Source organism: Dermochelys coriacea, chromosome 13, assembly GCF_009764565.3.
Source record: "Dermochelys coriacea isolate rDerCor1 chromosome 13, rDerCor1.pri.v4, whole genome shotgun sequence".
Lineage (NCBI taxonomy): Eukaryota > Metazoa > Chordata > Testudines > Dermochelyidae > Dermochelys > Dermochelys coriacea.
Window position 1 is genome coordinate 27,065,114 of NC_050080.1, and position 27,924 is coordinate 27,093,037.

At 44.2% G+C, this 27,924-nt stretch overlaps 1 protein-coding gene across 1 annotated transcript; it reads right to left on the reverse strand.

Moving 5' to 3' along the window:
* Window positions 1–3,690: 3,690 nt before the first annotated feature.
* LOC119842158 (agouti signaling protein) lies at window positions 3,691–27,130 on the reverse strand. The gene is made up of 4 exons (XM_038370072.2): window positions 27,061–27,130; window positions 23,961–24,115; window positions 9,105–9,166; window positions 3,691–4,065 (listed from the first exon to the last, which is right to left on the reverse strand). The coding sequence occupies exons 2-4, from the start codon at window positions 24,112–24,114 to the stop codon at window positions 3,889–3,891; spliced, it is 393 nt and encodes a 130-aa protein (XP_038226000.1). The 5' UTR covers window position 24,115; window positions 27,061–27,130; the 3' UTR covers window positions 3,691–3,888.
* Between the last annotated feature and the right edge of the window lie 794 nt (window positions 27,131–27,924).

A 27,924-nucleotide genomic window follows, 5' to 3' on the forward strand; every position in this document is an offset into this window, starting at 1 on the left:
AACCTATATTGAAGCATATTCAAATGTAAATTAAAGCTATAATACCTATCAAAGGGCGCATGCATGTGCATTTCTTTATCAAACTGGTGTCTATGCTGTACTGTGAAGATACAAGCTGGTATGTCGTGACATCCCATGTGCACCCTGCTGCAGTGCGATGGAAGTCCTGGAGTGTGGCTTGGCTAACTACTCCTTGAAAGCATGGCAAGCCAATCTGCACTGCAGGACTTTCACTGCACTCGAGCAGTGTCCACACAAGATGTTACTGTGTAGCAAGGTGGTGTGCTGTACATTCACATCCCAGCGTGCTGCACTGTGTAGATATGGCTTTAGTAAAGGTTCTGGGTGAATGCTCTGTCAGGTTCTCATTGTATCTGAGCACTGCACTCAAGAAAAGCATTTTCTTTGCACTCCATATTCCAAAATGTCATCTGACCGTACTGTGATTTTAAATGGCCACTTAGGACATTTTCTTCTGGTCTGTGGGAATACCATTTAGGGACATTATAGGTCAGATTCTGTCAACCTTACGCTGAGTGGATCTATGGCAGAGTAAGGTACTCTTCAATCTGAGTAAGGGTGTCAGGATTTGGCCCTATGTGCCTGCATCTAGTTTTTTTCTGGACTCTTTTTTTTCCATGCCCAAATTGTGTATAGATGCCTGAATCTGTACATCTGATTAAAAGAAACAACTATGAACATTTTAATAAACTCCAACCTTGCAAGATTTATGGCAGCCAGTAGGAGAAGGAATGCACATTGGGGGTTGGTCTGTCTCTGTTTAACCTAGGTTTTTCTCTCTTTTATCTTTATGGAGAGACTGATTGACAGACTAATCATCTGCTTTCTGTCAACATCTATCATGTGGCTTGAGCTCTGGGTTTTTAAGTTCAGGTGGGGGGTGGGAGGCAAAAATTTATGAACAAATGTTGCCAGGATGGCTTCAGTAGGTAGAGAATGAGCAGACGGAGGCATAGGACCCTCTCCAGGCTGCTGTCATATGCTTGGGGAAAGCAGGCATGATAGATAGGCAAGGGTGAGGAATGCTGGAGGGACCTGCATACAGATATAGCAGGCCAACAGACTGTTTATACAAGCACTTCGCGGGGGGGGAAGCCCTGGTATTGTTAGTTGGGCTAGTGGTACCAGTGGTCCATTGATGACTGTCAGTGTTCGTGACAGGAGGGAAAGAGCTGCAGAAGAGAGACAAAGATGTGGAGGACATAGAGTCTGCAGTCAGAGAAGAGAGGGAGGTGGACATAGAGATCTGGGGTGGGGTGAAGACCACCCTCAACATTAAAACCAGTTTCCAGCCCTGCTCCCACTCTCCCTACCATGACTTCCCAGGTCTATTCTTGATAATATGGGGAAGGATGATCCCCCACTGACAGCATTATGCTGCTGATCACCGCCAGAAAAGATGTGAAGACTAGGAAGATCTCTAAGATCAAAAGTTAAACAGGAGTTCCCCATATGCTGAACTACTGCTGGTAAGTAAGACCTCAGGAGTCTGGGTGTCCTGGAACTGACTGTGCTGGTGCTGAGTGGGAGGATAGGACCAAAACTATGTTATATACCGGCTTTATTCCAGACTCCCTGGTCTTTACTCCATGTGTGGGGAAGTGGCTAACCCTAGAGCCTGCACTTACAACATGGTATCCTGGTTCTAATATAACATGTGGTGCTGTCCCCATGGGTAAACCACATGGTGATGTGGTAAGCAGACTGCGAAGAGCTACAAAGGGATCTCACAAAACTAGATGATTGGGCAACAAAATGGCAGATGAAATTCAATGTTGATAAATGCAAAGTAATGCACATTGGAAAACATAATCCCAACTATACATATAAAATGATGGGGTCTAAATTAGCTGTTACCACTCAAGTGGAGTTATTGTGGATACTTCTCTGAAAACATCCACTCAATGTGCAGTGGCCATCAAAAAAGCAAACAGAATGTTGGGAATGATTAAGAAAGGCATAGATAATAAAACAGAAAATATATTGCCTCTATATAAATCCATGGTACACCCACATCTTGAATACTGCATGCAGATGTGGATGCCCCATCTCAAAAAAGATATATTGGATTTGGAAAAGGTTCAGAAAAGGGCAACAAAAATGATTAGGGATATGGAACGGTTTCCGTATGAGGAGAGATTAATAAGATTGGGATTTTTCCGCTTGGAAAAGAGATGACAGGTGGGATATGATAGAGAGCTATAAAATCATGACTGGTGTGGAGAAAGTAAATAAGGAAGCATTATTTCCTCTTCATAACACAAAAACTAGTCACCCAATGAAATTAATAGGCAGCAGGTTTAAAACAAACAAAAGGAAGTATTTCTTCACGGAATGCACAGTCAACCTGTGGAACTCTTTGCCAGTGGATGTTGTGAAGGCCAAGACTATAACAGGGTTCAAAAAAGAACTAGATAAGTTCATGGAGGATAGGTCCATCAATGACTATTAGCCAGGATGGGCAGGGATGGTGGTCCTAGCTTCTGTTTGCCAGAAGCTGGGAATGGGCGACAGGGGGATGAATCACTTGATGATGACCTGCTCTGTTCATTCCCTCTGGGGCACCTGGCATTGGCCACTGTTGGAAGACAGGATACTGGGCTAGATGGACCTTTGTATGGCCGTTCTTATGTTCTCAACACTAGGTCCTGTTGTGTTAACCAAACTTGTTTTAATGCGGCCAGTTTCATATTGTAGATGGACATGGACAATTTAGGGCATTCAGCCTGAGTCCTCCTCATAGAAAGTTACAGCCTGTGGTGAGATGTCACATTTCTGAAATAAACAAATCTTCCTTGAACTGGAACCTGCTCCCCTTCACAGGGGCTGCAGGTTTGTATAATTTTTGGTGGTGCCCAGAATGGGTCCAAGTTCTGCCCCCCCACAACCTGCCTAAGGCTCTGGGAGGGAGTTTGGGTGTGGGGGGTGGGTTCTGGGCTGGTGTGGGGGGGAGGAGTGCAGGGGTGCAAGCTTTGGGAGGGAGTTTGGGTGCAGGGTCTGGGCTGGGGCAGGGGGTTGGGGTGCAGGAGGGGCTTTGAGGTGCAGGTTCTGGGAGGGAGTTTGGGTGCAGGAGGGGTGAGGGGTTGGGCTCTGGGGGGGAGTTTGGGTGCAGGGTCTGGACTGGGGCAGGGGGTTGGGGTATGGGAGAGGGTGAGGGGTGCAGTGCTTACCTTGGGCAGCTCCCGAAAGTGACCCACACAACCCTCTGGCAGCAACTCCTAGGCGGGGGCCAGAGGGGACTCCTTGCACCGCTGCCTGCAGACACCACCCCCACAGCTCCCATTGGCCGCAGTTGGCAGAGTCGGCGCTTGGGGTGGGGGCAGCATGCAGAGACACCCCCCCCCCCGGGGTTGCAGGGACATGTCGGCCACTTTTGGAAGCGGAGCAGGTGGGCAGAAAGCTGCCTTAGCCTCATTGCACTGCAGGGGCGCTGGGCCCTTTTAAATTACCTGAGGGCACCATATGGGGCTGGGCGGGACACTTCAGGGGTGGTGTGTGGGGGTGGCCAAGGGAGAGACTCAGCCCCGAACTTTGGTGGAGCCGGGCCCCCGGGCCCTCATATTGGTGGAGCATGGGCACCTCGGGTCCATACAACTCACTGCCCCTACCCCTTCAGTTCTGTTTTAACTACTCTGTCAGCCCATCAGTTTCCATCCCCCCTCCCTCACACTCTCTGTAATGATTAACTTATGGATCATAGTGTTTGCTCCATAAGGTAAGCGTTCATTCAGGTCTGGGGAACACAAAGCCAGCCAGAAAGCTTCAGCGACTCTATACTTCGATTGCAATACACACAATAAAAACAGGTTGAAACAAACTCTGGAGCAGTTAATGACAGAGTTCCAGCACTGCCTTCCTGGTACGGGTTTAGCAGTTTGGGTTTCCTACTCGGCAGTAGCAGACAGTCTGAAAAAGCCGGCAGTGGCAGAAGGTGCAGAAGTCACAGCACGGGGGAGAGGGTGGCTTGCAGTTTTTCCAAGTAGCCACACAATTAGGTGGGTGTGTGGGCCTGGGCTTGCGGGATTTTCTTGTCTGGGTCTTTCTCTGCAAGACAGAAATGAAAACTTTTATTAACTCTACAGCAGTCCCAGATCATGAATAAAGCATCAATACAGGACTTGACCAAGAGAAATGTTGGTTTGAGATCAGGAGCAAATACCTAATAATGTGGCCAATATTGAACATTAGAATAGCCTCTCAGAAGAATTAGTGGAAGCCGCAAGCCCAATATCCTGCGTCATTTAAAACAGCACTGGACAGGGCCCTGGAGAATATGCTGCTATCCTGCATTGACAAAGTGATGGACCAGATGATCTGAGGGTCACTCATAATACTTTGCCCATCTATGTCTTTTTATGTGAAGATCTCAGAACATGTTTCAAAGTGTTTCACAACACCTCTGCAGAGTTGATATCAGCCCTGTTTTATAAACAAGGAAACTGAGTCACACAGAGGTGAAGTGAAACCTGGGAATGGAACTCAGGTTTCCTGGCCCCCACACTGGTGCTTTAAGCACAAGTCTAACTGCCCCCTTAAGAGAGTTTGCCAATTTTTAGGGCCATATTTTTAGATCCTTTTAAAATTATTCCATAATAGCAGGGTAAAAAAACAGCCACCACCCTGCATGTAGGCATGTGCAAACTACTAGTCAAGTATGCACCCAATTCCTGCATGGAAACCCCTATTTGCAAGAACAAATGCAAGTTTTTAGGTGAGCAAACAAAATCTCTTGCAAATCTTCTAGCCCAGTGGTTTTCAAACTAGGGGCACTGCTTGTTCAGGGAAAGCCCCTGGCGGGCTGGGCCGGTTGGTTTATCTGCCGCATCTGTAGGTTCGGCTGATCGTGGCTCCCACTGGCCACAGTTCACCGCTCCAAGCCAATGGGGGCTGCGGGAAGGGTGGCCAGCACATCCCTCAGCCCGCGCCGCTTCCTCCCCATTGACCTGGAGCGGCCAACCGCGGCCAGTGGGAGCCGCGATCAGCCGAACCTGCCGATGTAGCAGGTAAATAAACCGGCCCGACCTGCCAGGGGCTTTTCCTGAACAAGCGGCACCCCTAGTTTGAGAACCACTGTTCTGGCCCACTTATGAAGATATTTTGCAAATGCAGCTCCTCTTGTCTATGAGTCTGCTTGTCTACAAGCAGAATTACAAGCTCCAGGTACATAACGAGTGGGATTTCCATTATTAACCCTCAATTGTTTTCAGAGAGCTAAGACTGAGGGTAAAATTTTCAAAGTGCCTAAGTTATTTCGGAGCTTAAATCCTATTGACTCTGGGCAAGGCCGTCCCTAGGGAGATGCGGGGCCCAGGACATAAGCACCAAATTTGTATTTTGCCAGGAGGGTGCTCCCCTCTGGCTCCACCTAGGCGCCACCCCACTCCACCCCTTCCCTCAAGGTCCAACCCCCCACCTTGCTTCTTCCCACCCCTGCTCCACACCTGCCCCCACCCCGCCTTTTCCCACCCCTGCCCCGCCTCTTCCCCGCCCAGTTCTGCTCCCTCCCCCAAGTGTGCTGTGCCCTCTCTCCTCTCCCTTCCCCCCCAGTGCCTCCTGACGCCACAAAACATCTGACCCACGGCAGGCGGTAGGCGCTGAGAGAGAGGGGGAGGCGCTGATTGGCAGGGCCTGCCATTGGGCAGGAGGTACTGGGGGGATGGAGGGAGAGGTCTGGTAGGGGGGCTCCTCTTTGCCTCCCCCTGCCTACTGCTCGCCTCCCTGTTCGCCTCCTCACCCCGCTCACCCACACACCTCACCTCCCCACCCACCTCCTCGCGATTTTATTGAAGCGCAGGGCCCCTGAAGCACAGGGCCTGGGGCGGTCTCCCCAATTCACTGTACCCAAGGGATGGCTCTGACTCTGGGATGCAAATGGAGCTGCATACGAAAATGGAACCCCCAAAATTGGGATTTTTAGGAGGAAAAAGACTTAACTGACAGAGTTAAGTCACAAGAATTCACCAAAAAGCTCCTGAGGAGAAGTTCCAAGGGGGAGGGACCAGGCAGGCCACTACCCACAAAAACAGAAGGAAAAGCAAATACCCTAGTTTCATTCTGGCTGAGGGCCCCTATGCCATGAAAAGCCATCATGCCTGTTAACGAGGCCTGTCCTTTCTCTACCCTCCTCCTGGCTACCACTGAGATGTAGGTGTCCAGCAATTTCCAACATTTAAGCCTTGACATTTACAAGCAAGGAACCTCTAGCCAAGCAGCAAGTCCATCAGCGTTAATCTGCTGCGATGAGAAAACCATGGGCTAATCTTTTCAACCACGTACGAGCTGCCTGAGGCGCCGGTCCCTTGGCATTCTCGCACTTCCTTTTTTCACTCCAGGTGGTGAGTGTATGTACACGCGCATGTGCGAGAGCACGTGTGCAATGAATAAACAGAATTTATCGGAGAATGACACCTCTAGAATAGTTCCATAAATATCTAAAGCAGCCCTAGGTTAAACAACCTCACTGTCTGAAAGAATACATCCCTATGTATTTTATGGATTAGGAGTTGTATATTGAAACCAGGCTATTTTTATCTACATTCTTGTTTGCTAGTTGAAATTAACAAGTTTTGATGTCCTAAACTTTATTGAATGCTTTGTGTAACCTTATGTTGTGGGGCAGAGCTTAATTTCTAATCACCTGTCATTTGGGCAGGCTGTCTTAATTGGCAACAGAGCTGTAGTCTCAACATTAGCTTTAACTTGTGAGAGGTTTGAGCCAGTGCTTAATGGGCTTGCTATGTCAGTTATGAAAGTAAAAAAACTCCTTGAGCCCTAAGTGAAAGATAAATTTCCTTGAACTGTTAGCAATATAGGGGCTATCATACACAGCTGAGCATTTTTGATTCCTTCCAGAGGAGAGCCAATGGTTCACTAGCCTGTTTATTGTTAATATCCTAAGAGCTAACATCCTCTCCCATGCCTCAAAGTTTATAAAAGTGCGCATTTTTCATGAAAAATAATCCTTTGTAAGGGCCTGATTTTGAGAGATGTTGAGCACATGCCCCGGACTAAGTGGCTGTGGCTCAGCTTGTCTCAGGATATGGCTCTAATTTTGGATGTGAATTTTATACCTCACTGAAAACCTTTGGGCACATCAGTGCATGCACAGAACTAAGTTTACGCATGCTAATTGGCTGTTGGCAGCGATAGGCCAAGGAGGAGCTATTCTGATCTGAATTAGGGTTAGGCTATGGCTCACAATTGGAGAGTATATCAGAGTTAGGGTTTAGTTTAGGATCTGAGGTAGGGCTGTCAATTAATCACAGTTAACTCATGTGATTAACTCGAAAAAATTAATCGTGATTTAAAAAATTAATCGCGATTAATCACACTGTTAGACAATAAAATACCAATTGAAATGTATTACATATTTTTGGATGTATTTCTACATTTTCAAATATATTGATTTCTATTACAACACAGAATACAAAGTATACAGTGCTCACTTTATATGATTTTTTATTTCAAATATTTGCACTGTAAAAATGATAAACAAAAGAAATAGTATTTTTCAATTCATTCATACAAGTACTGTAGTGCAATCTCTTTATTGTGAAGGTGTAACTTACAAATGTAGATTTTTTTTTGGTTACATAACTGCACTCAAAAACAAAGCAATGAAAAATTTTAGAGCCTACAAGTCCACTTAGTCCTACTTCTTGTTCAGCCAATCGCTAAGACAAACAAGTTTGTTTACATTTACGGGAGATACTGCTGCTTGCTTCTTATTTACAATGTCACCTGAAAGTGAAAGAGGCGTTTGCATGGAACATTTGTAGCCAGCATTGGAAGGTATTTACGTGTCAGACATGCCAAACATTCGTGTGTCCATTCATGCTTTGGCCACCATTCCAGAGGACATGCTTCCATGCTGATGATGCTCATTAAAAAAATAATGAATTAATTAAATTTGTGACTGAACTCCTTGGGGGAGAACTGTATGTCCCCTGTTGAGTTTTACCTGCATTCTGCCATATATTTCATGTTATAGCAGTCTCAGATGATGACCCAGCACATGTTCGTTTTAAGAACACGTTCACAGCTGATCTGACAAAACGCAAAGAAGGTACCAATATGAGATTTGTAAAGATAGCTACAGTACTTGGCCCAAAGTTTAAGAATCTGAAGTGCCTTCCAAAATGTGAGAGGGATGAGGTGTGGAGCATGCTATGGCAGTTGGGGGCCCCTGGGCCCTTTAAAATCACCCGGACCCCTGGGCAATTGCCCCCCTTGCCCTTGTTGTCAGGCCTGGGTGTGTTGGCCAGTTTTTAAAGACAAATGCTCAAGGAATTGTGTAGAAAAAGGAAGTTTGATTCCTGGTCCAGAAATAAAATAAATAAATAAGGCTAACTGCTAAATTTACATAGGGTTTGTAAAAATTTTGATAAAAAATTCTACATGCATGCTTCTTCAGATTGGTGCTTTAACAATACTAGTATTATACACTAATATGCTGCAATGTATAATTCCATAAAATGGGGTTAGAAAACCCTTCAGACTGGCTCAGGAAAACATAATCTAGTTTAAGATTCATATGATTTCACAAAAGGCCATATGGCTCAACCAGCGTTTGTTAAAAGCTCCCACGAACAGGCTTTCTGCCTTTTGGCTTGTGATGATTGGTCTGGTAAGCTGCTTTTTTCTTTTCTCTGCCTTTTTTCTTTAATATATATATATTTTTAAGCTTTCTTGGACATCTTGGAAAGGGAGCTGCAGAACAACCATGCGCCACATACATGTAACTAACTATAAGTTTACATTTTCTCTCTCTGTTAATATTTTGTAGCTTTTGTGCCATGATTTACTTTCTCTAGACTTGTGCTAACTGCACAATATTTTCTTCTAAAAACGCTGAAAAGTTATGAGTTAATATATTAACACCTCTCCTTTATTCTGTGTTAAGTCTTTTTGCATTTATTTAATTTACTTAGAATTGGACTAGTGGTTTTGTACAATTATTGAGTTGACTTTATCTAGTACTGGCAGAAGCCCTGGAAATCTGTCAAAAACATACAATGAGGAAAGGTATAGAGTTATTACTTCTGCCATAATAACCTTACAGTGTTAAGAGAGTAGTCACGCACCTTAGATTCTTTCTTCTTCTCTGCCTCTTTCCTGCTTACTTTCCGGGATGTTTTGGTTAATTCTTCAAAGAGAAAATAAAACATAGCATTTAACAATTAATAGTGCAGTTCACCACAGCTATATATCCCAGTATGCAACTCGCCATCATTTAGTGCACTGTCTTTTGGGAAATTTTTGCAGTGCATGGTGGGACAGAAACTAGGCATACAAGGGTAATTGAGAGCTAGGGGTCAAGTTCCCATCATGCACTTTCTCTATCCCATAATGCCATCTGTAGCCCATAATTTTTGCACCTTTTTAAAAAGCCCCACAAACCTGCATGCATTTTTGCTGTCAACCATTTCTGACTGAAACTTGGATCCCGCACAGCTCTGCACTATTGTCATGAGCACTGCAAACACAGGATGAATGAACCTCCAGTATGTGCAGAGCCGCAGGAAGAGAACCACAGTGATGGGGAACATGACCATTATGGAGGACAGATTGCTGTGGGACATAGCGCAAACCAATTCAAGGTTGTCAGTGGTGGTCATGGAGCAGCTGCAGATGGTAGAGTACCATGCCGGGGCCTGAGAAATGAGAACAGCCTGGTGGGATCGCATTGTAGTGCAAGTTTTTGATGATGAGCAGTGGGTGCAAGAATTTTTGGATGAGAAGGACCACATTCCTGGATCTCAGGTTTCAGAGTAGCAGCCGTGTTAGTCTGTATTCGCAAAAAGAAAAGGAGTACTTGTGGCACCTTAGAGACTAACAAATTTATTAGAGCATAAGCTTTCGTGAGCTACAGCTCACTTCATCGGATGCATTTGGTGGAAAAAACAGAGGAGAGATTTATATACACACACACAGAGAACATGAAACAATGGGTTTATCATACACACTGTAAGGAGAGTGATCACTTAAGATAAGCCATAACCAACAGCATTTCTCCAAATGCAAACAGATGGACATCATACCGAAAGGACTGAAGGTAAAAAATCCATTACAATCTACATACCACACAGACTATGCTGACAGCTTGTGCCACACACTCTCAAGGAAACTGCGGAACCACCTGATCAACATCCTCTACAGCAAACAGGGAAAGATTAAGAATGAGCTCTCAAAACTGGATACTCTCATAAAGAACCAACCTTCCACACAAACTTCCTCGTGGCTGGACTTTACAAAAACTAGACAAGCCATTTACAAAACACACTTTGATTCTCTACAAAAGAAAAAGGACACTAAGCTATCTAAACTACTATATGCCACAAGGGGCCACAACAATGGTTCCCGTAACCCACCCAGCAATATTGTTAATCTATCCAACTATACTCTTAGCCCAGCGGAAGAATCTGTCCTATCTCGGGGCCTCTCCTTTTGCCCCTCCACCCCCACGAACATGATACAGTTCTGTGGTGACCTAGAATCCTATTTTCGACGTCTCAGACTCAAGGAATATTTCCAACACACCTCTGACCAACATTTTAACCCACAGAGACCTTCCTGCCAACACTACAAAAAGAAGGATTCTGGGTGGACTCCTCCTGAAGGTCGAAACAGCAGCCTGGATTTCTACATAGACTGCTTCCGCTGACGTGCACGAGCTGAAATTGTGGAAAAGCAGCATCGCTTACCCCATAACCTCAGCCATGAAGAACACAGTGCCATCCACAGCCTCAGAAACAACTCTGACATCATAATCAAAAAGGCTGACAAAGGAGGTGCTGTCGTCATCATGAATAGGTCGGAGTATGAACAAGAGGCTACTAGGCAGCTCTCCAACACCACTTTCTACAAGCCATTACCCTCTGATCCCACTGAGAGTTACCAAAAGAAACTACAGCATTTGCTCAAGAAACTCCCTGAAAAAGCACAAGAACAAATCCGCACAGACACACCCCTGGAGCCCCGAACTGGGGTATTCTATCTGCTACCCAAGATCCATAAACCTGGAAATCCTGGACGCCCCATCATCTCAGGCATTGGCACCCTGACAGCAGGATTGTCTGGCTATGTAGACTCCCTCCTCAGGCCCTTCGTTACCAGCACTCCCAGCTATCTTCGAAACACCACCGATTTCCTGAGGAAACTACAGTCCATTGGTGATCTTCCTAAAAACACCATCCTAGCCACTATGGATGTAGAAGCCCTCTACACCAACATTCCACACAAAGATGGACTACAAGCCGTCAGGAACAGTATCCCCGATACTGTCACGGCTAACCTGGTGGCAGAACTTTGTGACTTTGTCCTGACCCATAACTATTTCACATTTGGGGACAATGTATACCTTCAAATCAGCGGCACTGCGATGGGTACCCGCATGGCCCCACAGTATGCCAACATTTTTATGGCTGACTTAGAACAACGCTTCCTCAGCTCTCGTCCCCTAATGCCCCTACTCTACTTGCGCTACATTGATGACATCTTCATCATCTGGACCCATGGAAAAGAAGCTCTTGAGGAATTCCACCATGATTTCAACAATTTCCATCCCACCATCAACCTCAGCCTGGACCAGTCCACACAAGAGATCCACTTCCTGGACACTACGGCGCTAATAAGCGATGGTCACATAAACACCACCCTATGTCGGAAACCTACTGACCTCTATTCCTACCTACATGCCTCTAGCTTTCATCCAGATCATACCACTCGATCCATTGTCTACAGCCAAGCGCTACGATATAACCGCATTTGCTCCAACCCCTCAGACAGAGACAAACACCGACAAGATCTCTATCATGCATTCCTACAACTACAATAGCCACCTGCTGAAGTGAAGAAACAGATTGACAGAGCCAGAAGAGTACCCAGAAGTCACCTACTACAGGACAGGCCCAACAAAGAAAACAACAGAACGCCACTAGCCATCACCTTCAGCCCCCAACTAAAACCTCTCCAACGCATCATCAAGGATCTACAACCTATCCTGAAGGACGAGCCATCGCTCTCTCAGATCTTGGGAGACAGACCAGTCCTTGCTTACAGACAGCCCCCCAATCTGAAGCAAATACTCACCAGCAACCACACAGCACACAACAGAACCACTAACCCAGGAACCTATCCTTGCAACAAAGCCCGTTGCCAACTCTGTCCACATATCTATTCAGGGGATACCATCATAGGGCCTAATCACATCAGCCACACTATCAGAGGCTCGTTCACCTGCGCATCTACCAATGTGATATATGCCATCATGTGCCAGCAATGCCCCTCTGCCATGTACATTGGCCAAACTGGACAGTCTCTACGTAAAAGAATGAATGGACACAAATCAGAGGTCAAGAATTATAACATTCAAAAACCAGTTGGAGAACACTTCAATCTCTCTGGTCACTCGATCACAGACCTAAGAGTGGCTATACTTCAACAAAAAAGCTTCAAAAACAGACTCCAACGAGAGACTGCTTAATTGGAATTAATTTGCAAACTGGATCCAATTAACTTAGGCTTGAATAGAGACTGGGAATGGATGAGTCATTACACAAAGTAAAACTATTTCCCCATGGTATTTCTCCCTCCCACCCCACCCCCCACTGTTCCTCTGATATTCTTGTTAACTGCTGGAATTAGCCTACCTGCTTGTCACCATGAAAGGTTTTCCTCCTTTCCCCCCCCCCGCTGCTGGTGATGGCTTATCTTAAGTGATCACTCTCCTTACAGTGTGTATGATAAACCCATTGTTTCATGTTCTCTGTGTGTGTGTATATAAATCTCTCCTCTGTTTTTTCCACCAAATGCATCCGATGAAGTGAGCTGTAGCTCACGAAAGCTTATGCTCTAATAAATTTGTTAGTCTCTAAGGTGCCACAAGTATTCCATTCCTGGATCTGTGTGTCAAGCTCGCCTCAGCCCTTCAGCACTAGGACACGAAGATGAGAGCTACTCTGACTGCACAGAATGGAATGGCAACACTGGATTGCTATTGGTCAGAGGGAAATCATTTTGGAGTTAGAAAATCCACAGTGGAGGCCGTTGTCATGCATGTGTGCAGGGCCATTAATTATCCTCTGCTACGCAGGATTGTGACTTTCAGTAATGTGCAGGGGACAGAGCATGGATTTGCAGCAATGGGGTTCCCAAACAGCAGCAGGGTGATAGATGCACATCCCTATTTTGGCCCCAGTCCACCTTACCTGTCAACAGAAAGTGCTACTTTTCTATGGTTATGCGACCATTATTGGATCACTGGGATGCTTCCCTGATATCAGCATGAGCTGGTCACGGAAGCACGTCACTTGCATTTTTAAGAACACAGGACTGTTTAGAAAGGTGCAAGCCAGGATATTCCTTCCAGACTGGTGGATTACCATTGGTGATGTTGAAATGCTTCTGAGGGGATCTAGCCTATCCCTTGCTCCCCAAACTCATGAAGTCATACAGGGGCCAGCTTGGCAGCACCGAGGAAACATTCAATGACAGTTGAATGTGCTTTCAGTACCTTGAAGGGCCACTGGTGGTGTTTACTGACAAAATTGGATCTCAGTGAGAAAAATATCCTAATGGCTATAGCTATATTGTGTGGTGCTTGGTGTACATTGATGAATATAACACTGCCTGTTAATGCAGCTATTTGTGTTGTGACGCTTGCTGCACATTTATAATTATTACACTGTCACTGGCTCTATGAGTTCTGTTGCCCTGTACAATAACTAATAGTAGATACTTTCAGTACCATTAGGCATTGTGCAGCATATGTGGTGTAGTAATGATGATGAATTAATTTCCAAAAAATAGAATTTTATTGAGTACCAAAACCAGTGCAAAATATGTGCAATTTAAAAGAAAATGTAATAAAAACTTCTCAAATAAATTATTTATTTATTAATAAATAAGAACAGAACTTAATAAGGTAAAGAACATTCATGTCAATTTCAGTCCATTTATGCTACAGGCACAGCAACCATGGCTCTCATAGGCCATGTATGTGAAATTGTGATTGTCCTTTCTGTTGCCTGGAGTGCAGTAGTAGGGGTAAGGATGCAGCCATGAAGAATATTGGGGGGGTGTAGGGAGATGCGATGGCAGAGTTATTGACTGACTGCAAAGGGAGGGGAGCCTGTGCTTACAGAACTTGCAGGTCAACAGAAGTTTGTAATATCTGTGTTTGCTGCTGGAGAAGCCCCATTATGTCCTGGTGCATCTTCTTCTCCTTTTCCTGGTGGGACTCCTGGGCCTTCCTCCTCTCTGCTCTTTCCTTTTCCATAGTGTCTGAAATATTCATCCTCCAGGCCCTTTGTTCATGGTCTGATGCAGCAATGGTTTGCAGGATCTCTGAGAACATATCTTGCCTGGGTCCTCTTCTTACTCCTCTGTATCATGGTCAGGCATTCCATGGGCGGGGAGGGGGGAACTCCTTGAGGCTGCAATGGCAGCAGCTGCCAGTAAAACACATAGAGGTACCATTGTGTTTATAGTCACAACAGAAAATGAAAGTTAAGTTTCAGAACTCCCCTCCCTTGCTCCCCTAATGTTTTAAACAAGACTTGCTTATTGACCCTTCAGCCTTGGAGTACCTCTGCAAAGCCCAGCCATGGTAAGTATGGCTCAGGAGGGTCATGGGGGGAATGAGGAAGGAATTGTTTGACTGCATGAAACCCCAGTTTCTGTGGGTACAAGTGCATGGCTCTGGCACTGAGCACTGGCACCATTTCCCACAGGCAGTGGTGATTTTAGCGGGTATCTCCCTTCTGAAGGTAACATAGGTACAGAGAGCCCAGCTGCTGCTGGTGTCCCAACTGGGCCCATACGCCACTAGCCTGTGTTCTGCAATGGTGCCTGCTGAAATAATCATGGACTGGCATGGGAAAGTGTCCTACTGCCAAGGAAGAAATAAGACTTCCCTCCTAGAAGCCTTCAGGAGAGGATTGCAGAATATCTCCCTGAAAGTTTCATTGAGGTCTCTTAGGAGGATTCAAGGGACATCCCTGTGTTCACAAACAAATTGCTCTGCATCCCCTTCCTACCCTCCGTCTACTCCTACAGGGGAATGAAAAGCAGATATCAACTCTACTTCTGCTTGTTTTACCGCTACCTCTTCTAGTACAAGTAAATTTATGAAAAGTTGATACCTGTGTCCTGGTAAGCTGGAGTTGGGTGCCATCTGTACATTTAAACATTGTAGCAGAAAATGCATTTGCACATTTCCCCGAGGTTCCTGCCCCTTCATTGGACATGCCCATACTTGGCTGCCAGGACTGGCTAGTCTGTGGTGGAGCCTCGAACAGGTCCTAGCTCATGGCATAGCTGGATCCCCCATCACATGTCCGCCACCCTCCTTTTCCTCCTCACTGTCCACAGCAGGGGTCTGTGTCTTGGGCTTCTTGGCGGTGCTCTGTGGGGTGGTTGCAGTGTCCGTCAGGTGTGACATTCAGCTCATTGTAAAAGCAGCAGATCTGTGGTTTGGCACCACATCAGCTGTTGACACCAGAACGACCATTGGCCTCCCTGGCCTCCTGGTATGTCTGCCACAGTTCCTTCCCTTTCCTACAGCACTGCTGCTGATTCCTGTCATACTCCTTTGCCTGCATCCTCCATGCATTTCTGCTCATAGGTGTCCACATTTCTACAGCTGGACCTTCACAGCCTCTTCTCCCCCCAGACCCAGGAGACCCGATACCTCCTGTCTGCTCCAGGCAGGAGCATGGCTGGAGCTTGTGACTAACATGATCAATGGGGCAGTTGCATTCTACAAAGGAGAACTGCTCTTCTAGTTATGCTCACCAGGCTAGGACATCAGGAATAGGCATTTCAAAAATGTGTGAGGTTTTCAAAGGGCGGATGAGCATAGGCTGGGGGTATAATAGGTCAGGGACGGCTAAGCCTCCCCTAGCGTTGCGGCGGTCGCTGGATGCTAGTTGTGGGGTTTTCACGGAAGTTTTTGTTTATTATTATGCCCCATACAGTGTCTGGGGTGGCTGAGGAGGCTGTATGTGCTACTCAGCTTCCTGGGTTCATCACCCATTTCCCTGGACTCCAGGGCAATTGTTGATAAAACCAGGAAGCTGAGTAGCACATACCGCCTCCTCAGCCACCTCGGAACCTGCATGGCACATATCAAAAGCTCCGGTTCTTCAGGAAGAGATGAGCTTTTCCCGTGGGGTGGCTTGGGGTCTCAGGACAGAAGGTGTGATGTGGCTTGGGGAGCTCCAGCCAGCCCAGGGCTTCTCCGGCTGCAGGTGGGGCTCAGAGCTCCACCTGGCCTGGGGGTTCTCCAGTTGTGGGGGGCTCAGAGCTCCAGTCATGGCGGGGAGGGGAGGTTTTCTGGGCTTCTCTGAGAGGAGGGTACTCTGGTCACAGGTGGGCCTCAGATGGACGGGGTGGAGCCGGGGGGGGGGGCTCCTCCCGCCACCCATGGAGATGGGGCTCTTGGTCTCTGTGACCCTTGGGCAGTTCACAATCGTGACCATAGTGTCAGGCTTTTTCATGGGAAAGCTGCTGGAGGACTGTTAGGTCAGCTCCGATGAAGTGAGCTGTAGCTCACGAAAGCTTATGCTCAAATAAATTTGTTAGTCTCTAAGGTGCCACAAGTACTCCTTTTCTTTTTACAGATCATGCAGTGTCTACACTCACACTGCATCAACCACAGTATATTGACCCTGGCTCAACACCACTTGGGGAGGTGGTGTTACTGCATCGCCATACCAGAGTGCTTGCATTGGTGGGACACAAATTTCGGTGTAGACACACGCACAGCGAGGTGGGCACAAGGTGACTTACATCAACCTAATTTTGCAGGTGTTGAGAGGGAGGGTGCACAGGAGAATGGGGAAAGTGGGGCAGGAGCTGGGGTGTGGAAATAGGGTAAGACCTGAAGGGAGGGGCGTGGAGGAGGAGCTGGAGTTTGTGGATGTATAGGATCAGCCAGCAAGGGACAGGAGCCGGGGATGGGAGGTAAACAGGAGCCGAGGGAGACAGAGACAGGGAGAGGGCACAGGAGCAAAACAGTCTATAACCATTACAGCACACTCCCCTCCAGAACCTGGAATTGAATCCAGGAGTCCTGACTCTCTACAGTCCTCTACTGCCAGCAGACAGCTGTGGAACTCACTGGCAAAGTGTGTGTCTCATCTCCCACTAATGGCATGGTCCATATAGAGAAAAACAGCTTAATACTGTTAATAGCTACTCCATTAGCTCAAGTGGTAGAAGTTTATGCTGTGAAGCTAAAGATCCAAACACTTCTGATGACCAAAGTCAATGGTCATGGTCAATATGGTTCCACATGATAGCATTTTTTTTCAATTTTTAAGAAATAATTAATTGATTTATTACGAAATTACACCCCCCAAAGTATGTTAAAATAGCAAAGTCAAGCACTCAGAAGTTAGGAATTGCCAGACTTGCCCATGCAACATTAAGTTGTCCCCCTGTGCATATGCATTGTGATAGTTGTTAATTATGTGCTCACACATTAATTCCCCCCCCGACCGTGTTCCTTATTCAGTGCCCAGAACTGACATGCCCTAGGAATGAATGAGAGCTTTGTAGTGAAGGAGACTGTTGTCTGCAGGACTCCTGTATCTTTTTGTTTTTCCGAAGTTGGAAGGCATGTAGTGAGTGAGGCAGATGGCTGCAGAGAGAAAGGATGGTCTTGTGGTTCAGGCTGTCAAATGCTGCCCTTGAGAACTGGATTCTATCTCTGCCTCTATGTGATGCGGGCAAGTCTTTTAACCCAACCTTTTGCCAGATGGGCACTCATTGTGAGTTCCTCATTTTCTACATGCCCATCTTGAGACAGCCCGGGCCAGATTTGCACCAGGGCTGAGTACTCCCAACTGCAACTGATGTTGACTGGAGTTGTGCTTTGAACGTAAAAAAGTACTATCAAAATGCTTGGCACTCTGAAATTCAAGCTAAGTGTCTCAAGCTGGGCACCAAAATGAGTGGGCACTTCTGACAATTTGTCTTCAATTGCTCTGTGCCTCAATTTCCTATCAGAGGCATAATAATACCATCTTACCTCACAGGGGTGCTGTGAAGATAATTTCATCGATGTCCATGAAGCACTCAGATACTATGATAAGAACAGCAGAGACACCCAGGAGGAAATTAATCATTTTGTATTCAGGTCGGGGATTGGATTGTGTGCATTAAATAAGCTGTGAGCCCACACATTGAATGGGGATGATACAAAAAATATATTGACTAAATTGTCATTCACTGAATGAGGCCAGGGGCCTGTTGAAAAAATAGCATGTGATCATGTAAGCAAACACTGTAATGTGCCCAAGGGTGTGTGTGTGTGTGTATGTGGCACATTAAGGTTGCATGGGCAATCTTATGTCTGGCATTTTCTTACTTATGAGTGCCTGGCTTTGCAACCTCAATGTTCTCATAATGTAGTTTTCTTAGATGTAATATACAAATGTTGCCTAATACACACTTGTTGCCTTCAACCATTCCAACCTCTTAAGCTGGAGCTCTTGCTGATACTAACTTCTGCTCTGGTTATCTCTTCTGTAATTCATGTTCCCATAGCATCTCTTCAAGGAATACACAAAGGGAAGCTTGTTTGGGAGTTGACATTCATAATTCATGCATTATTTAACAGGCTTTCTGAGCTCCTTTTGAAAATGAGAGCCACCTAGGGGCTACAAGCCTGAATGACAGAAAAAGCTAACGTCTAAAGTCACCCGAGGCTCTGGAAGTCATACTATAAGCTACCATTGCACAGGGAGGAAGGTGAAACTGTTTTAGCTTTACAATGAATTATTATTAATTATTACATCTATAACTGTAGTGCCCAAAGACCCCAATCAAGATTGTGGCTTTGTACAAATACAAAGGTTAATTAAAGTGGTTAAATTTTCAAAATAAAATACTGGTTACTTTTACAACATCATATTTAAGGGTTATGAAATATTTCTCCAACAGGCAAAAGTGTATGGTTTTGCTTTTGCTACTGCCCATTCTGATTTAACAGAAAATATGACAAATGTGGACATATTTGTCCGCGTGGAGGATTTTTTCCAGTTTCTGAATAAGTTTATCATGAAACACTGAACAAGTGTCATTAACATTTATTCTGAGAAAATGAACAGTTCTGATTCTGTATATGCCTGTTTGACTTTTCTCTACATTTGAATCAGTGTTCAGCTAGAATGTCTACTCCTCGTAAGCTCAGAGCAAATTCTATTCAGTTTTGTAGGGTGTCTGGAACTTACATCTTGCAATTATAAGAAAATAATAATGAATGTTTTGGCCGATGAAATGAAAATCTGGGACATATCAGGCACTCTGAAAAATTAATCGTATGAAAAAATATGACGGTCCTAGTAAAGTCAGGATGTATAATGTGTATGAAAGGTAACCCTTCCATTGAAAATATAGGTGATCAAGAATGCCATCCACATATTCCAAAATCTGCATGCAAATGGTGGTCACTTGTGAGCACATTGTTTCAATTTGTGTGCAGTCCCAGTAATTGCACATGCAAATAAGATGAGTAATTGCACGTTCATCTAATCAGCACTAACCAAGTCCAACCCTGCTTAGCTTGAGAGATGTGATTTGATTCTGAAAGTAGAATCTTTGCAAGCCAATTATGAAAACCCGATATTGCTTGTTGATGGGGACCATCCATAATCAAATCTATTTTGTAATTTTCCTACTGTAATTGAATTTGGATTTGGGAACAGTAGGCCAGTTAAAATATTTTTCTTAACACAATATAGCCATGGAATAATTTTAAACAATTTCCTTGATGTTTCAACAACATCCTATTGTGATGTCACCTGCTATCCACTGAATTTAAATGCCTGGGGAATGTTGTTCCATATTTTCCGTTATGACAGGTTTCAGAGTAGCAGCCGTGTTAGTCTGTATTCGCAAAAAGAAAAGGAGTACTTGTGGCACCTTAGAGACTAACAAATTTATTAGAGCACAAGCTTTCGTGAGCTACAGCTCACTTCATCGGATGCATTTGGTGGAAAAAACAGAGGGGAGATTGATATACACACGCAGAGAACATGAAACAATGGGTTTATCATACACACTGTAAGGAGAGTGATCACTTAAGATAAGCCATCACCAGCAGCAGGGGGGGGAAAGGAGGAAAACCTTTCATGGTGACAAGCAAGGTAGGCTATTTCCAGCAGTTAACAAGAATATCTGACAGGTTTCAGAGTAGCAGCCGTGTTAGTCTGTATTCGCAAAAAGAAAAGGAGTACTTGTGGCACCTTAGAGACTAACAAATTTGTTAGTCTCTAAGGTGCCACAAGTACTCCTTTTCTTTTTAAGAATATCTGAGGAACAGTGGGGGGTGGGGTGGGGGGGAGAAATAACATGGGGAAATAGTTTTACTTTGTGTAATGACTCATCCATTCCCAGTCTCTATTCAAGCCTAAATTAATTGTATCCAGTTTGCAAATTAATTCCAATTCAGCAGTCTCTTGTTGGAGTCTGTTTTTGAAGCTTTTTTGTTGAAGGATAGCCACTCTTAGGTCTATAATCGAGTGACCAGAGAGATTGAAGTGTTCTCCAACTGGTTTTTTTTTTTCAAATTTGTTAGTCTCTAAGGTGCCACAAGTACTCCTTTTCTTTTTGCGAATACAGACTAACATGGCTGCTACTCTGAAACCTGTCAGATATTCTTGTTAACTGCTGGAAATAGCCTACCTTGCTTGTCACCATGAAAGGTTTTCCTCCTTTCCCCCCCTGCTGCTGGTGATGGCTTATCTTAAGTGATCACTCTCCTTACAGTGTGTATGATAAACCCATTGTTTCATGTTCTCTGTGTGTGTATATCAATCTCCCCTCTGTTTTTTCCATCAGATGCACCCGATGAAGTGAGCTGTAGCTCACGAAAGCTTATGCTCTAATAAATTTGTTAGTCTCTAAGGTGCCACAAGTACTCCTTTTCTTTTTGCATATTTTCTGTGTATCTTTAAATGTAAGGTGATACAAGCACAGAGCTAAGGACTGAAGAGTTGTGCTGTATAGAGGGGAGAGCATAAATAATAGGTAACCGAATTTGTACCATTCTGCTCAGTGTGTATCCAACCAGAAGTTACATGGCTTGTATCAGGAAATTGGGACTGAGTTAATGAAGGCAGAAGCTCCATCATAAACATTGAAATTGGGCATTAGAACCAGCTCATGATTGAGAGAAATTCCCCAAATAACAGACAATGACCCAAGCTCTCCTCAGAGAAAAACATGCAACAGTGTATTTCTCAATTGGACTGATGATGTGGGTATTCCAACTGGGAGGGTGACTAGTACCCCAAATACAGGAACAATACATACATATAGTCACCTTGCACTGGCATCTCATCACATCTCACAACCTAATACAGCTGTGTAGCTGACTATCCTGCAAAGTGAGAGAAGCAGGTGGAGCAACTATTCGTGATCACTTGATTACCTTCCCTTCAGATTTCTTTACAATTGATATTTTGTATGTAAATGCTGTGATATGGAAAGGGGCCAGTTTGAGAACCCTGGGAACATTGCATTCTATTTGACTAGTGACTTTGTATAAATAATACGAATAATTAATATCAGGTTATGCATCTTTAGTACCTTTAATTGGGCAGCTCATTTTATAGCTGCTGCAGGCAGATGAAACTCTGGCATCCTCTGCCATTGCTTACACATATCACAGGCAACAGCTTGATCACACACTTCTTTGCTTAAATAGGCTAGGAGATAACCCAGGTAGGCCCCTTGTCCCCACTCTAGCCTGATCCTCCCAGACAGGCCCCTTTCCTTTGCTCTCTAGCCAGCCCCTACAGCTGGCACCCTTGTCTCCCCGACTTCAGCCATTCTCCTCCTTGCTCCCACTTTAGGATCCCCGAATTGGGTCTTTCGATTCCAATTCCAGCCAGCCTCCCTGCTCAGCCAGGCCTCCATTTGTGCTTAAAAGGTTGGGATAACACAGAACTCAGAACACATGAGCAATGAAATGTGTAGCCCTCTAAGTATCATCTTTAGGGTTCACAACATATCTCATGAGGCAGGCATTATTAGACCCATTTTCCAGACAGGGAAGTGGTGAGGTAACTTGCTTATGGTCACAGAGGGAGTCAGTGGCAGAGCCAGAAGAGAATTCTGAGCTCCAGACTCCCAGCCCTTTGCTGTGTCAATCAGCACATGCTTGCTCCTCTGTATAGCACAGCAGCAACAGGATTAGCCCCCAAGATCCTTCCCTGCCAATGTGCCTCAATCCTGACTTGAGAGGACCCCACTGCCCAGCACCCTCTGTAGTAATTTATACTGGTGCAAAGTGAGTGACAAGTGCTATTAAACACTAATGAGCATGAGTCACACCCCTTTTGCACTCATTTTGGTTTTATGGCTACACCAGAATAATAATTCATAGATTGCAAGGCCCGAAGGGCCATTGTGACCATCTAGCCTGACCCCCTGGATCCCACAGGCCAGAGAACTCCCCCCCAAATATTTCCCAGAGAAGGTCTTTTAGCAAAACATCCCATCTGGATTTAAAAATGGTCAGTGATGGAGAATCCACTATAACCCTTGGTAAATTGTTCCAGGTGCAGGGCAATAGAGAATTTGACCCCTTGTCTTTGAATGGCTGTGGTTATAGAGAAGGGGCAGATATCCATGTGGCCACAGAAGACCTTTTGAGAGGCATAGCCACCTGAGAATAGCCCTTTAAGGGTCTGTTGTTAGTAGAAATGCTGGTTAATGGAGACATTTAAAGTAGATTACACATCCACATTTTCTTTGTGGGGAAAATGCTAGCTGAAAGATACCCACTTAGCTGTCTCCACAGTGCTCATTTTTGTGGATTTTGGTCTGGTTTATGCTAGAAAATTAGGTTGGTTTAACTACATCAGTGAGGGGTATGAAAACTCCACCACCCTGAGCGATGTCGTTAAGCCGACCTAAGTCCCTGAGTAGATAGCTCTAGGTTGACAGAAGAGTTCTTCTGTTGACATGGCTACCACCTCTTGCAAGGTGTATTACCTATGCTGATTGGAGAACCCTTCCAATCGGCGCAGGTAGCGTCTACACTGAAGCGCTACAATAGTGCAGCTGTGCCACAGAACTGTTTTAAGTGTAGACAAGCCCTTTTTCTGGCAAGACTTAATGTACTTTTAAAAAAATCTTTGTTTTCTCCTGACTGATTGGTTTTCTGCTTCTTCTATTTTCTCATTCAAAGCCCCACTTCTGTCCCCATTGCAATCACCCGAGGAAGGATCAGAGAAGAGCAGAAGGATGATCCAGTGGTTATGGAGCTAGAATAGGGAGATCTGGGTTCTGTCAGACAGCCACCTTAGGCTAATCACTTAGCCTCTCTGTGCCACTTTCCAATGTGGAAAATAGGGTAGTGGTACCTTCCAACCTCACAGGAGTCTTGTGAGGATATCTATCCATGCAGGATTGTGGGGCAGTCCGTTACTATGGTAATGAGCATCATATTAGTACCTACCTAGAATTGCCAAACTCCCATTGCTTTCCATGGGGCAGGATCAGGCTCTAAAAGCATGCATTCTTGTGCATCTTTATTTCAAAAAGGCTAATAAAAATAAAGAGAAAAAAATTTCCATACCAGTAGAAAGGAAGTTTGGTTTAAAAAATTAAAATAATCAAATTAAAATTCCCCTGTGATAGGAAGCTGCAGTGGAAGTGCCCGTGGGACGATGGGGATGTCTGACTTATCCCATTCCTTTTGTAAGCTGAGAGACCTGCCTGTGCTGTGACATCATGGCTGGTATGTGCTGTAGCACTTTACAGTATTTTCTTATTCCCAGAAACCCCACGTGTGGGGCAATACGTCACGACAAGATGAGAACGCTACGTTGCAGTCAGATGTCAACATGCACACTCTTAATTTATAACCACACTTTGTTTTCTGCAAAGCACTTCAGCTTGCCACCAAATGGCATTTTACTAACCTACTATAGAGATGGGTGGGAGATCTGGGAGTTTCATTTTGATGCTGGTTGCCAGATTGGTGTCTCTGTTCTCCTCAAAGATCATGTGCGAATAGGCAGTTGAAAGCAAAATGGAGCAGAGAAATAAAGCAAGGAAGAGGTTCTTATCTTCCATCCTGGGGAGAAAAGAAATTGTGCTTTCATGAACACCAAAATCAGTCACAAATTATGGAGGGTGCGAGGGAAGAGTGGGGAAAAGAGCTTAGAAATGGTTTACTATGGAGTGATACAGGTTCACAGACAAAATAGCCTTCAATTTCACAGTATTGCTGTGTTTAATACCTTCATAGAATAAAATGTTTGGAAGTGTTAAGTTAAATCGTACTGTATGTTCTGCAATGAGTTTGCAATCACATAACTGCTGCTGAATTAGGCACATGTCAGAACACAAACAAAATTTCTTGCTCTAACTGTGGTGAAAGTTTTGGGATTGCAAAAGATTTTCTAGGGAAATGCAGTAAATTCCCAGAAGAATCTCAGACCTGGAAAACATGCTTATTGTTTGGTCTTTAGAATGGATTGCTTCATATATTTGTAGCATTTTGCTGCTAGTAAAGGAACACCTAGGATAGGATGCAAGTTACAATAGAACCTCAGAGTTATGAACTGACCAGTCAACCACACCCCTCATTTGGAATCAGAAGTATGCAATCAGGCAGCAGCAGAGACCAACAACAACAACAAAAAAGCAAAGTTAAATGTAAAGTACTAAAAAAAATCAAGGGAAAGCAGCATTTTTCTTCTGCCTAGTAAAGTTTCAAAGCTGTAGTAAGTTAGTGTTCAGTTGCAAACTTTTGAAAGAACAGCCATAATGTTTTGTTCAGTTACAAACATTTCAGAGTTACAAACAACCTCCATTCCTGAGGTGTTTGAAATTCTGAAGTTTTACTGTATATCCGCTCCAGAAGGGGTTGTTATTAGAGCTGGTGGAAAGTGTTCAAATAAAAAAAAAATGTGGCTGAAAACCACCATTTTCTAAAAATCATTTTCCCCCCAAATGTTCACTTTTTCAAAACATTGCAACAGAAACTTGCAAGTTTCAGAGTAGCAGCCGTGTTAGTCTGTATTCGCAAAAAGAAAAGGAGTACTTGTGGCACCTTAGAGACTAACAAATTTATTTGAGCATAAGCTTTCGTGAGCTACAGCTCACTTCATCCGATGCATCCAATGAAGTGAGCTGTAGCTCACGAAAGCTTATGCTCAAATAAATTTGTTAGACTCTAAGGTGCCACAAATACTCCTTTTCTTTTTGAGAAACTTGCAAAGAAGTAGGTTAGGCTGTTGGTTTTTGTATGAATTTGGGGTTTTTTTGGCAGGGGAGGGTTTTTGTTGCTGATTTTGGCTGGTTGACATTAGTCACATGGTGGGATTCATTCAAAATTAATTCCCTCCCCCCCACTTTGTTTTTGAACATTTCCTATTTTCAGACTATTCCATATGAGGACTAACCTGTGCCTGGTATAATGGTACTAACACTTCCGTGTGTCTACTGGAAATACCTTGCTTGATGCATCCTAGGACTGCATTAATCTTTTTAATGCCGCATCACATTGGTGGCTCATAGTTGTCCTGTGATCAACTCATACACCCAGGTCTTTCTCCCCCTCTGTCACTTCCAACTGATACGTCCTCAGTTTACAGCAACAATTCTTATTTTTAGTCCCTAAATGCATGACCGTAGACTTTGCCCTATTAAATTTCATCCCATTTCTGTTACTCCAGTTTACAAGGTCATCCAGGTCTTCTTGTATGATATTCCGGCCCTCCTTGGTATTGGCTATACCTCCCAACTTTGCGTAATCCACAAATTTTATTAGCACACTCCAACTTTTTGTGCCAAGATCAGTAATAATAATGTTAAATAAGATTGGTCCTAAGATGGATCCCTGAGGAATTTCATTAATAACTTCCCTCCAGCCTGACAGTTCACCTTTCAGTATGATCCATTGTAGTCTCCCTTTTAACCAGTTCCTTACCGACCTTTCAATTCTCATATTAATCCCCATCATCTCCAATATAATAATTTCCCATATAGAGTTATATCAAATGCCTTACTGAAATCCAGGTAGATTAGATTTACTGCATTTCCTTTGTTTAAAAAATCACTTATCTTCTCAAAGAAGGAGATCAGGTTGATCTGGCATGATCTACCTTTTTGTAAAACCATGTTGTATTTTATTTCAATTACTGTTAATCTCTGTCCTTAACTACTTCCTCTTTCAAAATTAGTTCCAAGACCTTACATACAATTGAGGTTAAACTAACAGGCCTGTAGTTTCCTGGATCACTTTTTTCCTTTCTTAAAAAGGGAGTAGAGGCTTATGCATTAAGCTCCCGAGGTCCCAGGTTTGATCCCGGCCACCGATGACTGTGGTCAGTTGACAGTACATCTGGAAATGAGATAATATCTAACACCTGTTGGGGATTAGTCCTGCCTTCCTGCAGGGGACTGGATTAGATGACCTATCCAGGTCCCTTCTAGTCCTACATTTCTATGGTTCTACATAGCACTTTCATCCCCAACCGCTCCAACGGCCAAATGGGAATCACTTAATCCATTCCTGAAATGCTGCCACCTCTGGGGTGAAGTGATGTAGCTGCTGAACAGCTGTGTACAGGAAATGAAGAATAGTTTAGCCAATTGGAAATGCAAGGGGAACTTCATGCCATGAATGGTTATAATCCACTGGAATTTGGCCAGAACTAAGTCTAGTCTAGCACCTCGTACTATTGCAAAAAGCTCATTATGATATTAATCAACCACAGGTATTCAAGACTTCAGCTTCATGTCTTATCTGAAAGGCATACACCACCCTCCCTAACTTCACAATAGACCGGATTCATGTTTTGACATCCCACATCCTAGTAGTTCCTCCAGCAGTTCTGACATTCCTTTGTTTGGGCAGCTGGCCCTAGTGAAGTTTTACTTTTACTGTGTATTAGCTTTGAGCTGTGTCAGAGTAATTGGAGTCTCACATTGGAGGCACTGCCAACCTGTGAATTCATTGATGGCTGTGTCTGCCAGCACAAAATTCAAAGGAACAAAACCAGTGAGGCCAACCTTTTCTTGTGAGTTGGTTGCAGTAAGCGCAGTCGATCACATCAATAGGGGGACAAAGGAGGCAGAAGCTGTGGATGACAGGAGAAAAAAAGGTTTGCTCAGGATGTCAATTGTAGATAAAATTACCAAGCGTGCACTGCACTGTCATTTATCGACTCAGCTGACATAATCTACCGTGGCCTGTCTTTAAAACATTCTGTTGTGCAGTGCCAAATCATTTAGCAACAGCATTAAAAGATTTGAAAAAGGTTCATGCAACAGGTGCCTTTGCAGAGCCCTTAATTTCACAGAGAATCATTCATTATAAATCAGAATATATTTTGTCCATCAAAAAACACAAATTATAAACACAAAGGACCAAGTTTTCCAATGTGTATGGAGGGCTTTGTGGTACTTGATCTCCGGGCATTGCTATATTATTATTATTATCATTATGCTATTTATTTAATACAGGTTGAAAATGGTATATTCTGCCTCATTATTTATTGTGCAGGCCCTGATTTAGCAAACATACACATATGTAACTTTATGCAATTGACATTGACATATGTAAAATCAAGCAGTTCAAAGTTAGATGTTGAACTCTGAAATTAGATTGTAAACTCTTTGGAGTTAAGAGACCTTGTCTTATTATGTGTTTATTTATCAGCAAGCACAAAAGGTCCTTGAACCTGATTGGTGTTTCTGGCTTTTGCCATAGTATAAATAGTAATATTACACAAATATAATATAATAATAATAATGAATTAATTACTTAGGCCAATCCTTAAAATTTTTACATACGTGATTAACTTTAAGCACGAGTAATCCCACTGAAGTTAGTGAGACTTTGCGTGTGCTTAAAATTAAGCACGTGTGTTAGCA